The 18,510-nt window shown below is 41.8% G+C and overlaps 1 protein-coding gene across 2 annotated transcripts; it reads right to left on the minus strand.

Annotated features, from left to right (window-relative positions):
- Window positions 1-226: 226 nt before the first annotated feature.
- On the minus strand, window positions 227-16,819 carry LOC140346479 (coronin-1C-A-like). Of its 2 annotated transcripts, none has more exons than XM_072432567.1 (11): window positions 15,100-16,819; window positions 9,447-9,640; window positions 6,968-7,090; window positions 4,197-4,326; window positions 3,932-4,110; window positions 3,673-3,792; window positions 2,691-2,795; window positions 2,469-2,614; window positions 2,327-2,384; window positions 2,023-2,265; window positions 227-1,502 (listed from the first exon to the last, which is right to left on the minus strand). In XM_072432567.1, exons 1-11 carry the CDS (start codon window positions 16,811-16,813, stop codon window positions 1,383-1,385), a joined length of 3,132 nt encoding a protein of 1,043 aa, XP_072288668.1. In that variant the 5' UTR covers window positions 16,814-16,819; the 3' UTR covers window positions 227-1,382. The 2 variants fall into 2 exon arrangements, with proteins under 2 accessions (XP_072288668.1, XP_072288669.1); XM_072432568.1 differs by lacking the exon at window positions 15,100-16,819 and adding an exon at window positions 12,173-12,340.
- Window positions 16,820-18,510: the final 1,691 nt, after the last annotated feature.

Consider the following 18,510-nt stretch of genomic DNA (forward strand, 5'->3'; position numbering starts at 1 on the left):
ATGGGGAACAGGCTTTTCATCCAAAAACACATGTACAAAGTTTGAGAAGAACCCATCTCTAAGTTGGGCTCTAAATATGTAGGATGTCTATTTAAAGAGGCGTATACCTACATTTCCCGTGGACCTTTTGATAGAAGTGATCATTTACATCTGAATGGTGTGATTTCAATGCAAAATACATTCAATAATTAATTCATAATAAATAATGAAACAAAATCCTTTAAAATCTTTATCAATTTATTTTTATTTTTGAAGCAACAATATCAAAATGATAACCCAGCTCCCAAACAGACAAAAATACAGATTTGTTTAACACAGCATTTGCTCCATTTCCCAGACCCCAATACAAGTCAAACTCCTCACAACCTACAAAGTCCCTTTGGATTTCTCCTCATCAAAATGGGCCATCAGTGCAACAGACCCCTGAGAGAGTAAGTCTGATGAACATGACCGGTACAAAACTGCAGCTCTCTAAAAGATCTCATTCCTTGAAGTAAACTGCTGATTTTGAGAAATGCAGCCTTGATGGCTCAAGAAACTGTCAACAGCTTTCTGATTGTCTCTGCATTACCCGTACAACTTCACAAATGAATACAAAGTGAGGCAAACTCTAGCAGGCTTGTTGGGATTGCTCTGCATACAATTGCCCCTCAAATGTACAGCTGGTCAGCAAGCAACCTTCAATCCAACAAACACATTTGTTCACACAGCCAACTAAAACACTTCCATGGCCACCATGATGGCACTCTTTGGTCTTTACAGCAGTCTCATGAAGTAAAAGCAAATAACAGGCTGAACCAAGCCAGTCCCCCCCCCGAAACAAGTCTAAAATAAAATGGATCAGAGTTAGTATGTGCCAACTTAACAGACATTTTACAGCCAATAAGAGGGAATGATTTAGGCAAAGTATAACATTTAAATGGTATTAAATAAGGAAAATTCAATGTAAAACCACAAAGCAGTATAATTGGATGAGACATGAGGCACACAATTAAACAATTGAGGTCTTCATGTCAAGTCATATTAGACTTTTAAACCTGATATATCTTTAAGACATTTATGGCATTTTGTGATAAAACAACTGACTGTGGGAGAAGCTTTAAAGGTTCTACAAGTGAGAAAAGGAATGAAAAGTAAAGATCACCAAGTGATTACTGTCCACATTAAATGTACACGTTCCTATCTTCTTTTAAAACAATAGTTGAGTTTGCTTCAAGTATAACTGTAGTATTTTGGTGTTTAAAGTTAATGGCAACATTTGATACTGAAATATTTTTGGTCATAGACTCAACGAGAACGGTGCAAGACACGATTGTACAAAAATATGCAATACAAAAACATTGTCTTGGCAAATAAAAGCATGAGCGCAACAACTGCATGGTTTATTTTGTGATTTCAGCCACTTTCTCTTCAAGCTGGCTGATTCGCTTCTCCTGACTGCTGACCAGATCTGTGAGGGACTTGATTTCCTTCAGGATCTTGTCCAGCTTGGCTTCAGAAGGCTGTAAGGGAGAAAATCTAATTAAAACTGTGATAAGGCAAACATCTTCAAATCAAGCTGGTTACTTCACTTATCAATAACCATTATTATTCAGGTCACAATGTAATCTTTAGTACAAAATAATAACTGACAATTCCTTTCAATTCAATTTAAAAACGTAAACCTAAATATAGAACATAGTATTGCGATTTATGTCGTTACTTCCAAAAAGCAAGGAAGGACGCAAGGAAGGAAAGAAGGAAAGAAAGGAAGGGTAATGTATTTAATTATGGGAATGAAAAATAAATGTGACCGTTTATGGTTATGATGTTGACAATAGTGAATAATTATAATTATTCTTATGAGAAGAAATGTCATAACAGTAACATTTGTTATTGTGCCATCCCAAATGACCCATCATGTCCTATTTTTTACTCTTTAGGTAGATACAAAGGTTGATCGGTTTATTTTTCATAGAAGTTTGAATCTCCTGAAGTGGCACGACAGTGGAAAATGAATTTAAGTGGGCATAAAGAACTTACCCCCGACGAATCTGCAGAGACATTCTTTTTGGCAGTGCTCGAGTGCTCGGATTTCTTTGTCACCCTGTTGGCCAAAATGGTCTTCTTCAACCCTTTCACTTCCTGATTCTTTGTTGGGGCACTTTCAGGCTTAAGCGATATGAAAATGGGATCTGCATTTTTGCCCTCAAACCACTCGGCAGCGTCGAGAGCAGGGTCAGGTCCAACTGTGTCTGGATACAAGTCCTCCTGGAAAAGGTCGGACTAAAAAAGAAACAAGAGTCACTCTAAACAGAACATTTACAAGAAGACCACAGGGGCTTGCCTTTCTTGGAACTGTCATTACAACAGGTTCACACTTTCTTTCACTGAGTTTATAAAACCTGAGGGAAAAAAAACAAAGACAATTTAATTAACATTGCCCTCTAGTGGCAATGGTATTCATTACAGAACATTTCAAAACTCACCGGGCTATTTCACACTTTGTGACATTGAGCCCTCTTCTTGGCATACAGCCCATGCCTCTCTGAGTGGAACCTGATGAGAAAGTGCTGATATAATGAACGTATGGGTCCTCATTGGTATATTCATAGTAGCGAAGCACGGTATCGCCCTGTCAGGTTAATACAAATAATAGTAAATCTGTAATATTTTTTATTGTATATCAATGAATCAACACTACAACTTACCTTTCCGTAAAGGTAAATAAGGTTACTGTCTGGGTCGTAAAAGGGCAAGAGCACTCCACTAGCCACATCCAACTCCAGCGTGACCAAAGGCTCTTCCATGTTTTCCTGAAAATCAATTTCAGTCAATTACTCATTATTTCCCTTGAATCATCATGTTTAATAGATATCACAATATTATAGAATAACATAATATGTTAATCTATGAACCACTATGTTAAATCTATAATTTTGATTTTACAATTTTTATTTATTTATTTATTTTTATTTTTTTGCATCTCTAATTTTGATTTTAGTGGTGCACGGTGGCAAAGGCGGTTAGCGCTCTTGCCTCCCAAGAAGGAGATCATGGGTTCGATTCCCGGACCAGACCAACATCACATGATCTCTCTGGGTGGAGTTTGCATGTTCTCCCCGTGTTACTGTGGGTTCTCTCCGGGTTCTCCGGCTGGCTTCCTCCCACCGTCCAAAGACATGCATGTGTTAGGTAAAATTGGCGACTCTAAATTGGCCCTAGTGAATGAATGTGAGCGTGAACTGTCTGTAATGTCTATGTCTCTGTGTTGGCCCTGCGACAAGTTGGCCACTGTCCAGGGTGTACCCCGCCTAAGGCCCGAAGTCACTGGGATAGGCCCCAGTCACCCGCGACCCCGAAAGGGAACAAGCGGTAGAAAATGGATGGATGGATGGATTTTGATTTTAAGTTTATAATAAACTTTTATAATTGGGAAACAAAGAAACACAATGAGATGTTTGGTCCATTACTCTAGGGGCCACCAACAAGGGGCAGCCATACTCTGGGGTCCACGGGGCTCATGTACAATTAGAAGGTCAGATGAATACTTAGACCTTGACCATTTAAAAGACTTAATTTAAGTTCTGGAGGTTATGAAGTAGAGTAAAATATCTTATTACAGGCATAATATGGGGTTTAGTTCTGTCTGCAGATAATATTACTAATATACAAAAGAGGTGAAATAGTTACCTTGTCCCATAGAGCCACATGTCTTTCACTCATGCGACTGAAGCCAGTGGTGAGTACTTTATCATCTTTCAGAAAAATAGCCCGCATCGGCCGAACTCCTTCGTGTGCCTTCTCTTTTTCCTGAGGAGGGTAAATGTAGGTCAACAGGAGCACATTTTCAACAATTATAGTATCAAATTTACTAAATGAAACAAGAATAATTAAAACAGTTCATCCTTATCTGAATGTTACAAACATTTCCAAACCACATTATACTTACAGCAACAATCTTGTTTTCGCGAGGGTCAATGACACGGACAGTCTTATCTTTGCAGGCAGTGCAAATAAGGCTACCATTGAAGTTCCAGCCAACGTTGTATATAAGATCAGGGTGCATGTCCAATTCAATCTGAGGCTCTGAGGTGTCCAAGTTCCAGATAACAATGATGTTGTCGCAACCTGTGGAAATAGCACTTCCTGGTCAACACTGTAAGGAGTTTATCCTTAATCTTCAGCTGTAAATTTGCATTTACACATGTCCATACCTGCACTCAGAAGAATGTTGCTTGCTACCGGGTGCCATGAGATGATGCCAACTTTCTTAGAGTGGTACTCCAGTTCCAGAAGAGGTTCTTCAAGAGGTGAGTGCAAACCATTTTCTGGAATTTCCCATATCTACAATAAACAAACATACATTTAGAACTTGAATAATCATGGTTAATTATAATGATCATTTCAGATCTAGACCAGTGGCTTTTCACACCAAGTACCAGCTAAGACAACATTTTGCTTTCCGAGAACCAGAGGATTTAAACCAAGTCTAAACTAGGACTAATAGGACTACAACATGACGACAGAGACCTGTGGCTAGAAGCATAAATCATGAGTGTAACAGTAACACACTCCACCACAGCTCCTGTCCAGGGTAGGAGTTAGACAATATGGAACAATCAGAATGTAAATAATTAATTTATTAAAGATCTTAGTAAGAGTTTATGATACATTTATGCTAAACACATTTAATGTGCATCTGGAACTTTTTTCCACATTTTGTTATGTTATAGCCTTATTCCAAAATGGATTTAATTATTGGTCTCAAAATTCTACAAAAATATCCCATAGCAACAATGTGAAAGAAGGTTGTTTGAATTCTTATAAAAAAAAATATCATTCTTATTCTTATTTTTCATATTGTATCCGTCTGGCGACTCTACCACAGGCCTGATTGGTGGAGTGCTGCAGAGGTGGCTTTTCTTCTAGAAGGGTCTCTTCTCTCCACAGAGACACCCTGGGGATCTGTCCACCAGGTTCTTGGTCACCTCCCTGACTAGGGCCCCCTCCCCCGATTGCTCAGTTTGGCCAGGTGGCCATTCCAAGGAAGAGTCTTAGTGGTTCCAAATCTGTTCACGGATGATGGAGGACACTGTGCTCATAGGAACCTTCAATGCTGCAGAAATGTTCCTGTACCCTTCCCCAGATCAGTGCCCTGATACAATCCTGTCTCAGAGGTCTACAGACGTGTGCTTTTCCAAATCATGTCCAACCAACTGAATTTACCACAAGTGGACTCAAGACAAGGTGTAGAAGCATCTCAAGGATGATCAGTGTAAAAACAAATGTACCTGAGCTCTATTTGAGAGTCAAGAGACACTGTGAATACTAATGTACAAGTGATTTTTTTTAAATATAATTTGCTTCCTCAAGGCTGTGATCTACTTTAAATCTGGACAAATTCCTTGCATGTAAGATCATGAAAGTCATGCAAGATGTTTCTTAAAGAGGGCATTAATAATACATTGCTCTGTGTGTGATTTGAGGTAGACCTCACAGTTTATGGCTCGTGCAGTGTCCGTTTTGTCTGCAGACGTTTTTTCAAGCTCTAGATAAAAGTGTACCACACACGAGTTTCAACTCTCTACACCAATAAAGGCCTCCCCACCTATCCCCTCTTGCCTTTCACCTGGCCCCTGACCTTTGGGGTGCCCCAAGGGTCAATCCTGGGATCGCTTCTGTTTAACCTATACGTGCTGCCGTTAGGACACATTTTCACGGGGTATTATTTGACCTATCTACTCTACAGGCTTCTACTCTAACAATGTTCAAATCTAAGCTAAAAACAGTGTTGTTTAGCTGCGCATATGACTGAAAGGATATTTCTTTGCACTCTTCTCTTTTATGACTTAAATTGTTTTTAATTAGTAAATTTCATTGTATTTCTGTTTCTGTAATTTCTTTGTGATTTTAATGCATTTTTCCTGCTGTGTGAAGCACTTTGAATTGCCTCGTGTATGAAATGTGCTCTACAAATAAACTTGCCTTGCCTATCACAATAATGCAGACGCAGATGCAGATCTATGTTTCACTGACGGCAGGTGAATATGGACCATTGGATTCACTGTCACTGCATCCAACAGATCAATGTGTGGATGCAAAACAACTTTCTCCAGCTGAACTCAGACAAGACTGAAATCATTGTCTTTGGCCCCAGAAACAAAGAGAAAGTGTTTGCAATCACCTCCAGAGTCTCGATCTAACACCTACAAATCAAGTTAGAAATCTGGGGGTAATAATGGACTCAGACTTGAACTTTAACAGCCACGTCAAATCAATAACATCAGCATCTTTTTACAATCTAAAAAAATTGCAGACTTGGAGAGACTGATCCATGCGTTTGTATCCAGTAGATTAGACTACTGTAACAGCCTGCTCACTGGCCCAAACGAGCTGTAAAACAGCTGCAGTACATCCAGAACGCTGCGGCTTTAAAGCATTTGCTCATTGTATTATTGATGATATAATCACAACAGCAACAGTAAAACTAACCCGTTAAATAAATATACTAATCAAACCAGTAGATGGCAGCAATGATCAAGAAACAATATCATGTCAGCAACACATACATTGTCTGGAAGTTAATGTCTGTAAATGCTTTTAAACAAAGTTGAAAGCATTGGAGACAGCATCAAATATGTGCAAATATATATTCTTAAGTTATTTGAATGGTAATTTGTATGTTGTAACTGTAACTGCTGCTTCTTGGCCAGGGCTCCCTTTAATCTCAATGAGACTCTCCTGCTTAAATGAAAGTTCAAAAATTCAAGCTGTGTCCCCAACACTGATCCTAAACACACTGGGTATAGCATCATTTCTATGGCAGTTGTACAGAGACGCGAGTCCATATATTTGGGTTCATGTGTAAAAGGCCTCATCTAATCTCAAGCATTTGCACATTATTTAGGAGTACAGATGTACAGTCTGCATAATTAAAATTACTGACACGGCAAGTTTGAATATTCATTGATTGTTGAGGCCGTACCTTGACGCTGCAGTCATCCGAGCCACTTGCAATAATGTTATCATTGTGGGGACACCATGCAATGTCCAACACTGGCCCTTTGTGTCCACACACCGTGGGATGTGAAGGGTCAATTCGTCCAGTCTGGAATTTAACAGAGTACAGAATTAATATCATAATAGAATTATAAATGTTAATATTTACATTAATTTTCTTTTTTCCTTGACCAAAATGACACCCAAGTTCCTTTAGTTCCTTTTTAAAAATATCTTTAAGTGGGACATGTTTGCTTAGTTCACATGGAATGGACATTTTGTCCATAAATCTGGACGATTTTTTTTTATTAAATTAGCAGAAAATCATGTTCTTGCCACTTAAATTTTGGGTGAATTTCAATAATAATAATCCCAAATATATTGAGATACTACACACGCATAGTTTACAATCTATAATATGTCAAAACTAAAAGAAAATGAAAATAAGAAATGAATGTCAATGGCACCAAAAACCGTCTGAGGAGAAAGAACTACTTTGTTGCAAATCTCTGACTCGAAGTACACATGAAAACCCCTAAAAGCTGACATTTGAACACGGTTTAGCTCTCTGAGAAACTGAATTTTGGGCAAGACACCAAACAGCTTATTTTGTTCGTATTGTGTCAGCTCAGGTCCACTTTTTTAGCCAGACTATCAAGTGGGTAACATTTGGTATTTGCTATGCTCTGAATTCTGAACTGTATTTATCAAAGCGGGCAGAATATTTTGTAAATTAAGGGTTCTAAAATGCGTAGGCGATAGTTCAAAAAGCGCATTAAAATAAAGAGTCAAATAAAGTTAGTCAAAAAGCTATTTGTTATCCAACAATTCAAGATAGACTTTAGAGAGGACTTTTTTGTAAACAGTTGCTAATCAACAAGAGAAATGCATACAATGAATGAATCACAGTGTAGGAGAGTCATCACAAACACTAAAACCCTTGTGTGCTCCCTGGAAGAGGCATACTTTTCAACACACTTTTTTCTTTGCAGCCAAACATGTGATCCACACATGTATCCCACCAAAATGTCTGAGATTGCTATGCTAAGAGTAACACAGGAAACTACAAACAAGAAACATAACTCGCTAATGCCTTACAGCAGACATAACTTGACATAACTGTAACCAATGGAAAGTCCTATACATATGTAAATGTAATACAGTCAAATCTAGATTATGTGATATGACCCACAAAGACAAAGCACAATATAAAAATGCTCTGACAGATTTTGTGGCTGCAATAAGATTTGGGATTTACCTTATCACTGCAAATATTACCTGAATAATAATAAACTAAATAACAACAATGTTTGTGATTTGCCCAATTCTACCGAGCAAATTGTGACTATGAATCAACTGCACATTTGTGGTTACTCTTTCAGCTCTAGGAGTGTGTCCTGTCGGTGTTCTTGCATAATTCTCTTGTTTTGGCTGCTCTCAGGATCCAAGCCTATCCTAGTATTCAGTGTACTGAGTCGTCATAGAGAGCCAATGGCAAAGCAGGAAAGAAATGGTCTGGAGCCCTGTCAGACAGGGAGCTCTACATGACCATATAAGGTAAAATCTGCAGTCAGCAGGACTGAGCGGCAGAAGCGACAATGTAGCGTTAACCAGGCAGCGAAAAGATCCTTTGACCAAAGTGGCCAAAGTTTGGAAAGATGGTTTCCACCTTTCAGACCTTACAAACTGGCAGTACTAGTTACTGCAAAACACTACAGCAGCAGAGCCCCAACACAAATGAGTAATGAAACAAATAGTTTGAAACATTGCCATATGACTTATGCATAGAAACAATTCTTACAAAATCGTTTTTTTCCATACATCATTTGAAGTGCACAGCAAGAGCGGATATAAATATTCATATTATATTATTAACAAAACATATTGTAGTTTACATGTTTTAAAATAATCTCATGTACTAAACAAAAGGTATTGACTTATTTTCGTTTAGAAAAAATAACAATAATAATCAGCACTTCAAACTAATTGTTTTAGGGAAAGGTAACCATTAATTTCTAAGTACTCAAACATTATTGTTAGTATTAATCAATTAATTAAACACATTTTAATTGATGTTGCAGCACCAGCGACTAATTGCCAACTGTACTTGTAGTTAATTGAGTCAATGATGTGTTGAAAGGGAAGGTCCAAGCCACGTGCCAACAGCATCTCCAATGACACTGCGGGCACTTGTTTACATTAATTACAGGCTCAGGTTAGCGTTGTCAACAGTAAAACTGTATTTCAAGTCACCAAGTGTGACGTGAAGCAATGTGCCAAAGAGTCCAACACAAACACCATCACCAAGCTGAAGGATGTTAGACGATGCAGCAGAAGTATCATTTATACACAATACTAGACTTCAAATGCTATGCTACTTAAATGACTAAAAAAGTATATAGTAATGCTGTTTCTACAAAAAGGTCTAAAGCCTAAACACAACTAGTCATTCATATTGGGCTTACCTTGTGCAGAGGAAGAACAAGAAAGGCTCCGCCACCACTAGCCTCAATAATCATAGCGACAAATTTAGGGTTGACAGCACAAAAATGACTGTCCCATGTGACCCTGGACACTCGGACATCATCATAGCATTGGTCATTCTTCGCAGTCTGGCCAAAGACATGACGATATTTGCTCACTCGCACAAAACTCATATCTGAAAAACAAAATCAGAAAACATGTAGAGAATATTAACTTGTATCACAGTAGTCTGTAGTACGCAATATTTTAGGCTAAATCGAACCATCGATTCAATACAGGCCAATGGTTTGTGGTCAACTTTTACCAGGACAAACCGAAAGACAACTGTGCCAAAAAAACTAAAGACAAGTCTGTCCTGTAGTAGACAATACCAGCAGGAAGTTCTTCCTGTTGAGTATCCCCCAACAAGCCACAGGAAGAACACCTACAAAATCAAACCCCTAATGTTCCTGTTAGATGTTAAAGCTTGAGAGTTTGTGTGCTGAAAATACATTTTAAAGACTTTGGAGATAACAACTCTTTAAATTTCAGGTCAGCACCTCACAATATTATATTATCTATACATCTATAAATATATAAACAAACTGCTCAATAACTGTTCTCATTTAATTCCTATAGCTCCCAACACATTGTTTTCAAATACATCGCTCAAGCAATATTGGCATCCCATGTAATTATGACAAAAGAATAACGTTGAATGTAATGAATCAACCTGGAAGAGGTGTGTCTAACTAGACTCAATGCACTGAGGAGGTTTAAGGTCCAGGGCCTGGCTGGACAAACAAATAAAACAATTATATTTTTGCAATTCATTACAAATGTACTAAAATATACCTGTAAATATCCGGTTAGAACACAAAAAGGGAATGGACAGTCAAAGTAAACAAATATGCAGAAATATCACCTTATTCCCTTGTTAGGAAAATGATATTGCAAGTTATCTTATTATAGACTATAATAAGGGTGAACCATATATTTACATTTTTCTGATAAACAGTGCAATTAGATTGAGAGATAATTAGATTTGTAATGTATGCTTGAATAATATTACGTTCACATTTTTAACATGGCCTGGACATTTGAAAGACGACTTTGAAATATGAACTTCTAAGATTATACAAGAATGAATAAAAGACAGAATATTTGCTTATATGCAAAGGATTTCAACAATTGCAGTCTTTGGTCTTTGGGAGTTGCAAATACCATTCAAATTGGGAATTTGATCCAATTGTAATATATCTAGTTGCTTCTCAGTGGCAGAACGTCTCTAAAACTAAACTTTTCTACAACACCGTCATTTATTTGAGTTATCACAAGTAAGGCCCAACACTCATCCGAACACAAACTGCAGTGTTGTGGCCACATCTGGAATATTAAATGGGACTGTATGCAGTAAGATGATAAAACTAGAACACTGGATTTGGGTACAAAGGGCAAACCTCATCATGCCCAGTCCAATATTAGGGTGAAGCATTAATGTTTTAGGGCAGTTTTGCAGCTCAAAGATGGTATTCAGATTTTTTTAAATGGCTGAATTGACTTAAAATTGACTGATCACATTATTTTAAAAAATAAACATCTGCTTGCCTTTTCCAAAACGTTACGGAAGGACAACAAAATTCACTAATCCACTAATAGAGGTTCTCCAGACCAGCCCATTCCCTGATCTGAGCCTAGTGGAGTTCATCATATCACACTAAAATCTGATTATTAGGCCTACACTGATGTGAGCACTCAGGAGGCCCATGATTTTGCTGTTTGCATACAATTTTAATAATCTTCCAATTCCCAAAATCTTATTAGAATTAGATTCAGATAAGTGATTAGAATAGATTAATATATTCAGATCATGTTACATTGTTTAATTCAATTCTTTGGGTAGAATTTGAATATTGTCTTCTATATTCATATTTCTGCCAACATTTTCATACATTTTCCCCCACATCATTATTTCCCCATATTTACCATTATGATATGATCTATTATCTTTCCCCCTCCTTTTCTCAAACAAGCAAAATGGCAGTGCTGCTGCTGCCAGTTTAGATTTGTGGATATGAAAGACAAAAACTCATAACCTGAATCCTCCCATCATGAATGTCTCTTGTGAGGACACTGCTGTGCGTGTTTACCGTGTATGTTGTAGATTTTTGTCCAGTTTTACAGGTATAAAACAAACTCAGGTGTGTTACTGTCCAACTTCCTGTTTCACACCGCGTGACTCAAGTCAAAACTGCTCCCTGTGTTAGGTTCGCTGACGGGGCATTAGGCACCACGTAGACAACCAAACCAGTTACAAATAAACCAAACATCTGCTCCAACATGCAGACACATTTAAACCTCTCGTTTCTTGTCATATTTCAAAGGCCAACAGTGAGTATTTAGTGTCTCTGTCGGTCGTACTATGCCCCCACCCTGTGGTGCAATCAGCCCCGTCTGGCTCGCTTTGACAAGTCATCCCGCCTCACTGGTCATCATTCACAAAACATACCAGGATCACAAGAAAACTGACGGGACAAAGTGACAAAGTGCAGCTGAAGCTTAGTTCCAGTCGTTGAAAAGTATTAAGTAATGGTACGTTCCGGTTGATTTGGGCGAATCGAGCGCCTGCACTTTCCTTCTTCCTGATCGCTCCAAAAATGCAGACTGGGAAAAATAACAGGCCTATGCTAATATTTAATGATAATTCCGGGATTCGTCTTGAACCTACCTCTTGTAAGTTAAACAAATCGATTGCCTCGGCAGTGTTAGGACACAGAGGGAAGTATCCACATAGGTTCCTGCAGAAGCCGCGCGCCGCTGAGCAAAGGAGTGCTGACACAAGTATGCGCTTCAGCCTGAAGGTTCCGCCCCTGCGCTGACATGGCCCAGCACTGTGGAGCCACGCACCGCTGCATGGAGCCAGACAACCGCTGTATGGAGCCCGTCAACCGCTGTATGGAGCCAGACAACCGCTGTATGGAGCCCGTCAACCGCTGTATGGAGCCCGTCAACCGCTGTATGGAGCCAGACAACCGCTGTATGGAGCCCGTCAACCGCTGTATGGAGCCAGACAACCGCTGTATGGAGCCCGTCAACCGCTGTATGGAGCCAAACAACCGCTGTATGGAGCCAGACAACCGCTGTATGGAGCCAGACAACCGCTGTATGGAGCCAGACAACCGCTGTATGGAGCCAAACAACCGCTGTATGGAGCCAAACAACCGCTGTATGGAGCCAGACAACCGCTGTATGGAGCCAGACAACCGCTGTATGGAGCCAAACAACCGCTGTATGGAGCCAGGCAACCGCTGTATGGAGCCAGACAACCGCTGTATGGAGCCAGGCAACCGCTGTATGGAGCCAGACAACCGCTGTATGGAGCCAGGCAACCGCTGTATGGAGCCAAACAACCGCTGTATGGAGCCAGACAACCGCTGTATGGAGCCAGGCAACCGCTGTATGGAGCCAGGCAACCGCTGTATGGAGCCAAACAACCGCTGTATGGAGCCAGACAACCGCTGTATGGAGCCAGACAACCGCTGTATGGAGCCAGACAACCGCTGCATGGAGCCAGACAACCGCTGTATGGAGCCCGTCAACCGCTGTATGGAGCCAGACAACCGCTGTATGGAGCCAGGCAACCGCTGTATGGAGCCAGACAACCGCTGTATGGAGCCAAACAACCGCTGTATGGAGCCAGGCAACCGCTGTATGGAGCCAGGCAACCGCTGTATGGAGCCAGACAACCGCTGTATGGAGCCAGGCAACCGCTGTATGGAGCCAAACAACCGCTGTATGGAGCCAAACAACCGCTGTATGGAGCCAAACAACCGCTGTATGGAGCCAGGCAACCGCTGTATGGAGCCAGGCAACCGCTGTATGGAGCCAGGCAACCGCTGTATGGGGCCAAACACCGTTGGCCCTGAATGGGACCAAACAACCGCTGTATGGAGCCAGGCAACCGCTGTATGGAGCCAAACAACCGCTGTATGGAGCCAGGCAACCGCTGTATGGAGCCAGGCAACCGCTGTATGGGGCCAAACACCACTGTATGGAGCCAGACACCACTGTATGTGGCCACACATCACTGTATGGAGCCTGTATGGGGCCAGAGATCACTTTATGGGACCAGAGACCACTGCATGGGGCCAGACAACACTGCATGGAGCCTGTATGGGGCCACACACCACTTTATGGGGCCACACACCACCACTGTATGGGCCAGAGACCACTGTATGAGGCCATGCACGACTGTATGAGGCCACGCACCACTGTATGAGGCCACGCACCACTGTATGGGGCCATGCACCACTGTATGGAGCCTGTATGGGGCCACGCACCACTGTATGGGGCCATGCACCACTGTATGGAGCCTGTATGAGGCCACGCACCACTGTATGGGGCCACGCACCACTTTATGGGGCCATGCACCACTGTATGGAGCCTGTATGGGGCCACGCACCACTGTATGGGGCCACACACCACTGTATGGAGCCTGTATGGGGCCACGCACCACTGTGTGGAGCCTGTATGGGGCCACGCACCACTGTATGGGGCCACACACCACTGTATGGAGCCTGTATGGGGCCACGCACCACTGTGTGGAGCCTGTATGGGGCCACGCACCACTGTATGGGGCCACACACCACTGTATGGAGCCTGTATGGGGCCACGCACCACTGTGTGGAGCCTGTATGGGGCCACGCACCACTGTATGGGGCCACGCACCACTGTATGGGGCCACACACCACTGTATGGAGCCTGTATGGGGCCACGCACCACTGTATGGAGCCTGTATGGGGCCACGCATCACTGTATGGAGCCACACACCACTGTATGGAGCCTGTATGGGGCCACGCACCACTGTATGGAGCCTGTATGGGGCCACGCACCACTGTATGGGGCCACGCACCACTGTATGGGGCCACACACCACTGTATGCTCACATTAACATCTGAGCTGTGAGGCGGTTCTGATTGAAGAAAATGCCCCTTTCAGCAGCTAAAGGAGTTCAATTCATAGAGCCCTCTACAACACTCAGGGTGACCAAAGTGCTTTTTAATGTGTAAAACCATAGTTCAATACAACTAACAGTGCAGACCATAAAACAAACTGTACAAAATAAGTGGTACTACATCCCTGAGTGTTAAAAGCCAGTCCGAACAACAATAATAAATAACAATAAAAATGTTGAGCCTAGATTTAAAAAGGCCAAAAGTGATATTGTTTGTGGATCATATTTTTCATCTCACATTAATTTATTTATTCATAACATATAGTGTTCATGTTCCCTCATTTGGCATAGAAACAATTTAATTTAGTCAATTAGAGCATGGACTACAATATAGCCCACTATTTATATTTATGTGAATGCTGAAGTCGTCATTACTGTTTATTAAGATAAGATAAGACAACCTTTTCTTTAAGATGAATAACTAGAAAAATAGACTTAAATCTAACCAATCTAGAATATTAGAAATACTTTGAATAAAGTTAAGATACAAAAGGTTGTAACAAGAATTAAATACAGCACAGCGTGCAAGTGTAAAATATATAGTAAAAATATAAGACAACTTATGGACAAGATTATTAAGAAAGTATATCACTATTTTTTATTTCACAGAAGATCATTTCTATCTGGTTTCATTGACCTACCTTTTCTCATAGACGGCTTCCTCTCAATGGTTCTCTCTGGAGATTTCTGTGCAGAGTCAAAGGCTGCCTTCATCTGAGCCACTTTGACCGACGGTCCGTGCTCGCTGGCCTTGAGCTCCGCTGGGCTGGACCTCTCCTGTTGCACCAGTTTTTCATGGATTTGGATGCTCTCTTTTATGAGTTCAGAAACGGGCCGAGGTTTAAGGGCACTTTGGGGTTTCTCCCTGACTATCACAGAGTCATCTTTTGCCTTTTGGGATTGGTATGATTGTACTTTCACTCTTTTTACTAGTGTTGCTTCTTTTACTGTCAACAAACCTGCGCCAACAGTTGGAGATCTGCTTTGGAGCACATCGTCTTTAATAACACTCTCACTGCGTCCCTTTTTCTCATGTGACTTAAGTATTGTTTCGCTATTATTCAAAGCACACGTCGGCATAGTGTTGAGCCTAATAGTAAAATCATTGTGTGATTTAAGGCTGTCAGGAGTGTTTTGATTCACTGCCTGACCATAGTGTCCACCTGGAGAGTTGTATTCTCCTCTATGCATCTGGTTTATGTTCAGATGTTGCTTTGTTGAATCATTTGTTTTGCTGGGTTTATCACTGAAGTGGTGAGCAGCAGGGGAGTAACCTATATTGTCCAATGCATGGCTGTTGTCTATAGTAACTTCTTTAATTTTGGAAAGAGATGATGATGCTTCTATCTTGTTTCTTTTCAAAAGTTTCTCCAAAATAGAGCCTGGTTCATCTGTTTTCTCCAGACACAGGGACTCTTGCTTTGCTGGCACTGTGCCAAGATGTGACTTCAATGACCCAGTGTGACAGCCATTTCCAATATTTTTTTTGAAAGAGTAGTTAATTTCCTCACCTAAATCATTGCCTTCATCAAATAGGACTGTTTTGCCCTTTGTATTGGATGCGGTGCCCTCTTTTGGATGGTTGGAGTGAATGGTGAGGCTCATGTCTGATAGAGGCCCTTTTTGTGCTCTGTTTTTCAAAGGATGTTGGGGTTTAGCTGGAGCCGGTTCTTTCCTGCCTCTGAAGTGGCATACTGTTCCTCCAGAACTTTTGATATTGTCTGCCTCTCTGACCTCAACTTCCAAGTTGTGCATTTGATCTGGATGATGGGAGAGTGATAGATTGCCGATTGCTGCTGAAGGTCCTCTTCTTTTCATCTTCATCACACCAGAATCCTCTTCAGAGTCTACATCCACAGGAATGAGGCCACAGGATGCTCCTGCTCTAGAGAAATCCTCCTCATTTGGGACTCTTCCCTCAGTCTGCTGCTCCATCACAGTGTTCGCTGCTGGTTGACCTTTTTTGGTCTTCTTGATCTGATGCAAATGTGTGGAAGTTCTGTTCATACGGCTCTTTGGGTTCTGGTTTGTCTCATGAACATGCAGTATCCTGCGTCCTCCTCGCTCTGCATTAGCCACTCCCGCTCTCATCTCTTCATAAGTAGAAGGATTCTCCCACAAGTTTATGGAATTCTCAGAATCAGATGTTGATGACTCCTGACCTGGTCCAAAGTCCAGAGCTTCTGTCTCACCTGACTCTTCCTCTGTGTTAGCAGCCTCCTCATCACTGGAGCTTCCTCCTTCCATGGTATCCCTTGTGTGATGACCTCCTTCTCTAAACTCATTGCCTCTTCCCACCAGCTCTTCGCCGGGCATGTGCTCGTCATCTTCAAGTTTGTCTTGATTTTGTCCCATGTTGTTCTGTGAAGAAAAACAACATGTTAGTGCCAACAACCAAATCAAACCATATCTTTAACATAGTTCACCCTCTGTCTGGGGCTTTACATCAATCATCATTATTATGTTATGTGCTTATTTGGACTACAGTATTTACATTTATTTCTGTTTTCTGGCAGATTATAATTGTTGTATAAGAGACAAGTGTGACGAAGTTTCCCTCACTAAACTGCGCATCTGCAGAAAAACAATTAGACACAATGCACAATAACAGTGAGTGTGTGTCTGGGTTCTGTCTGCAGCCAACATATGACTGTTGTTTTCATATCATCTGACACACAACCCTGCTAGACACACTCTAAAGCTACTGTGGAGATTATGTTTCATGCTGTGATGGTGAGTGACAATAATACAAAAATAACACAAATACCAACAAGTTGATGGTCAGGGAAACACGTGTGGATTATATCTTTCAACACTACTCTTCTACTAAAAAATACAGTTTTCCTTAAGGCAGAATGTGCTTGTTAACAATAAAGTCTACTATGCGATGGCAAGCATGAACGCCTGCTGCTGATCACTTGATCGGCATGTGTTTCTCAGCATCAACATACCGTACTTTAGACCTAACAGAAAAAGAGATGTGCCTTTTTAGCACCAAATAACCTGTACATGTGTGATAACTATAGGACACCTGTTTAATGTCTCTGTCCTAACAACCTTATATTTAAATTTTAGCAATGATATTCTGTCAGATATACTCACCGGAGCGAGGTAGTCCAAGCTGCTGGTCTTCTCCCAGAATTGACAGAGTGCTCTTTGTTAGTTGTTTGGTGATGTTCAGTCCTCCTTCAAATGCACAAGCAATGGGAGCCTTATATTACATCCATGTGATGTCACAGCACATTTGACTAACACAATCAGGAGAAAATTCACACATGCTTGAATACTAATGTTGTGTTTTAGTTCAGATTGTGTCCTGGACCATAGTAGCTTGTGGATGTTGTACAAAACAAATATATTTTTGGAAAAAATGTCGCCTCTCCTTGAACCGACACCTTAACGTGGTGGAGGGGTTTGAGCGCCCGAATGATCCCGGGAGCTATGTTGTCGGGGGCTTCATGCCCCTGGTAGGGTCTCCCAAGGCAAACAGGTCCTAGGTGACGGGTCAGACAAAGATCGGTTCAGATGACAACACAAACAAGGCAGTTTACCTCGCCCGGATCGGCGTCACCGGGGCCCCATCCTGGAGCCAGGCCTGGGATGGGTGCTCCATGGCGAGCGCCTGGTGGCCGGGTCTTACCCCACGGGGCCCGGCCGGGCACAGCCCGAAAGAGCGACGTGGGGCCGCCCTCCCGTGGGCCCACCACCCGCAGGAGGATCCATAAGGGGCCGGTGCAGAGAGATCTGGGCGGCAGTCGACGGCAGGGGCCTCGGCGACCAGATCTCCAGACACAGAGACTAACTCTGGGGACATGGAATGTCACCTCGCTGGGGGGGAAAGAGCCTGAGCTTGTGCGGGAGGTTGAGCGATACCGACTAGATATAGTCGGCCTCACCTCCACGCACAGTTTGGGCTCTGGAACCCATCTCCTCGAGAGGGGCTGGACGCTCCACTTCTCTGGTGTTGCCCGCGGGGAGAGGCGGCGGGCTGGTGTGGGCTTGCTGATAGCCCCTCAGCTCAGCCGCCACGTGTTGGAGTTTACCCCGGTGAA

The sequence above is a fragment of the Eucyclogobius newberryi genome, unplaced genomic scaffold (genome assembly GCF_026437365.1).
Source record: "Eucyclogobius newberryi isolate DKJ021-1_F unplaced genomic scaffold, fEucNew1.0.hap1 SCAF_6, whole genome shotgun sequence".
NCBI lineage: Eukaryota > Metazoa > Chordata > Actinopteri > Gobiiformes > Gobiidae > Eucyclogobius > Eucyclogobius newberryi.

Bases quoted from the DNA above. Each gene is read 5' to 3' on its own strand.
- LOC140346479 (XM_072432567.1), bottom strand. From the start codon at position 16,813: ATGGGACAAAATCAAGACAAACTTGAAGATGACGAGCACATGCCCGGC. The intron at 2,796-3,672 runs GTAACTATTTCA...ATTGATTTTCAG, and splicing joins ATGTGGCTCTATGGGACAAG to GAAAACATGGAAGAGCCTTT. The intron at 2,615-2,690 runs GTAAGTTGTAGT...TTAACCTGACAG, and splicing joins TTATTTACCTTTACGGAAAG to GGCGATACCGTGCTTCGCTA.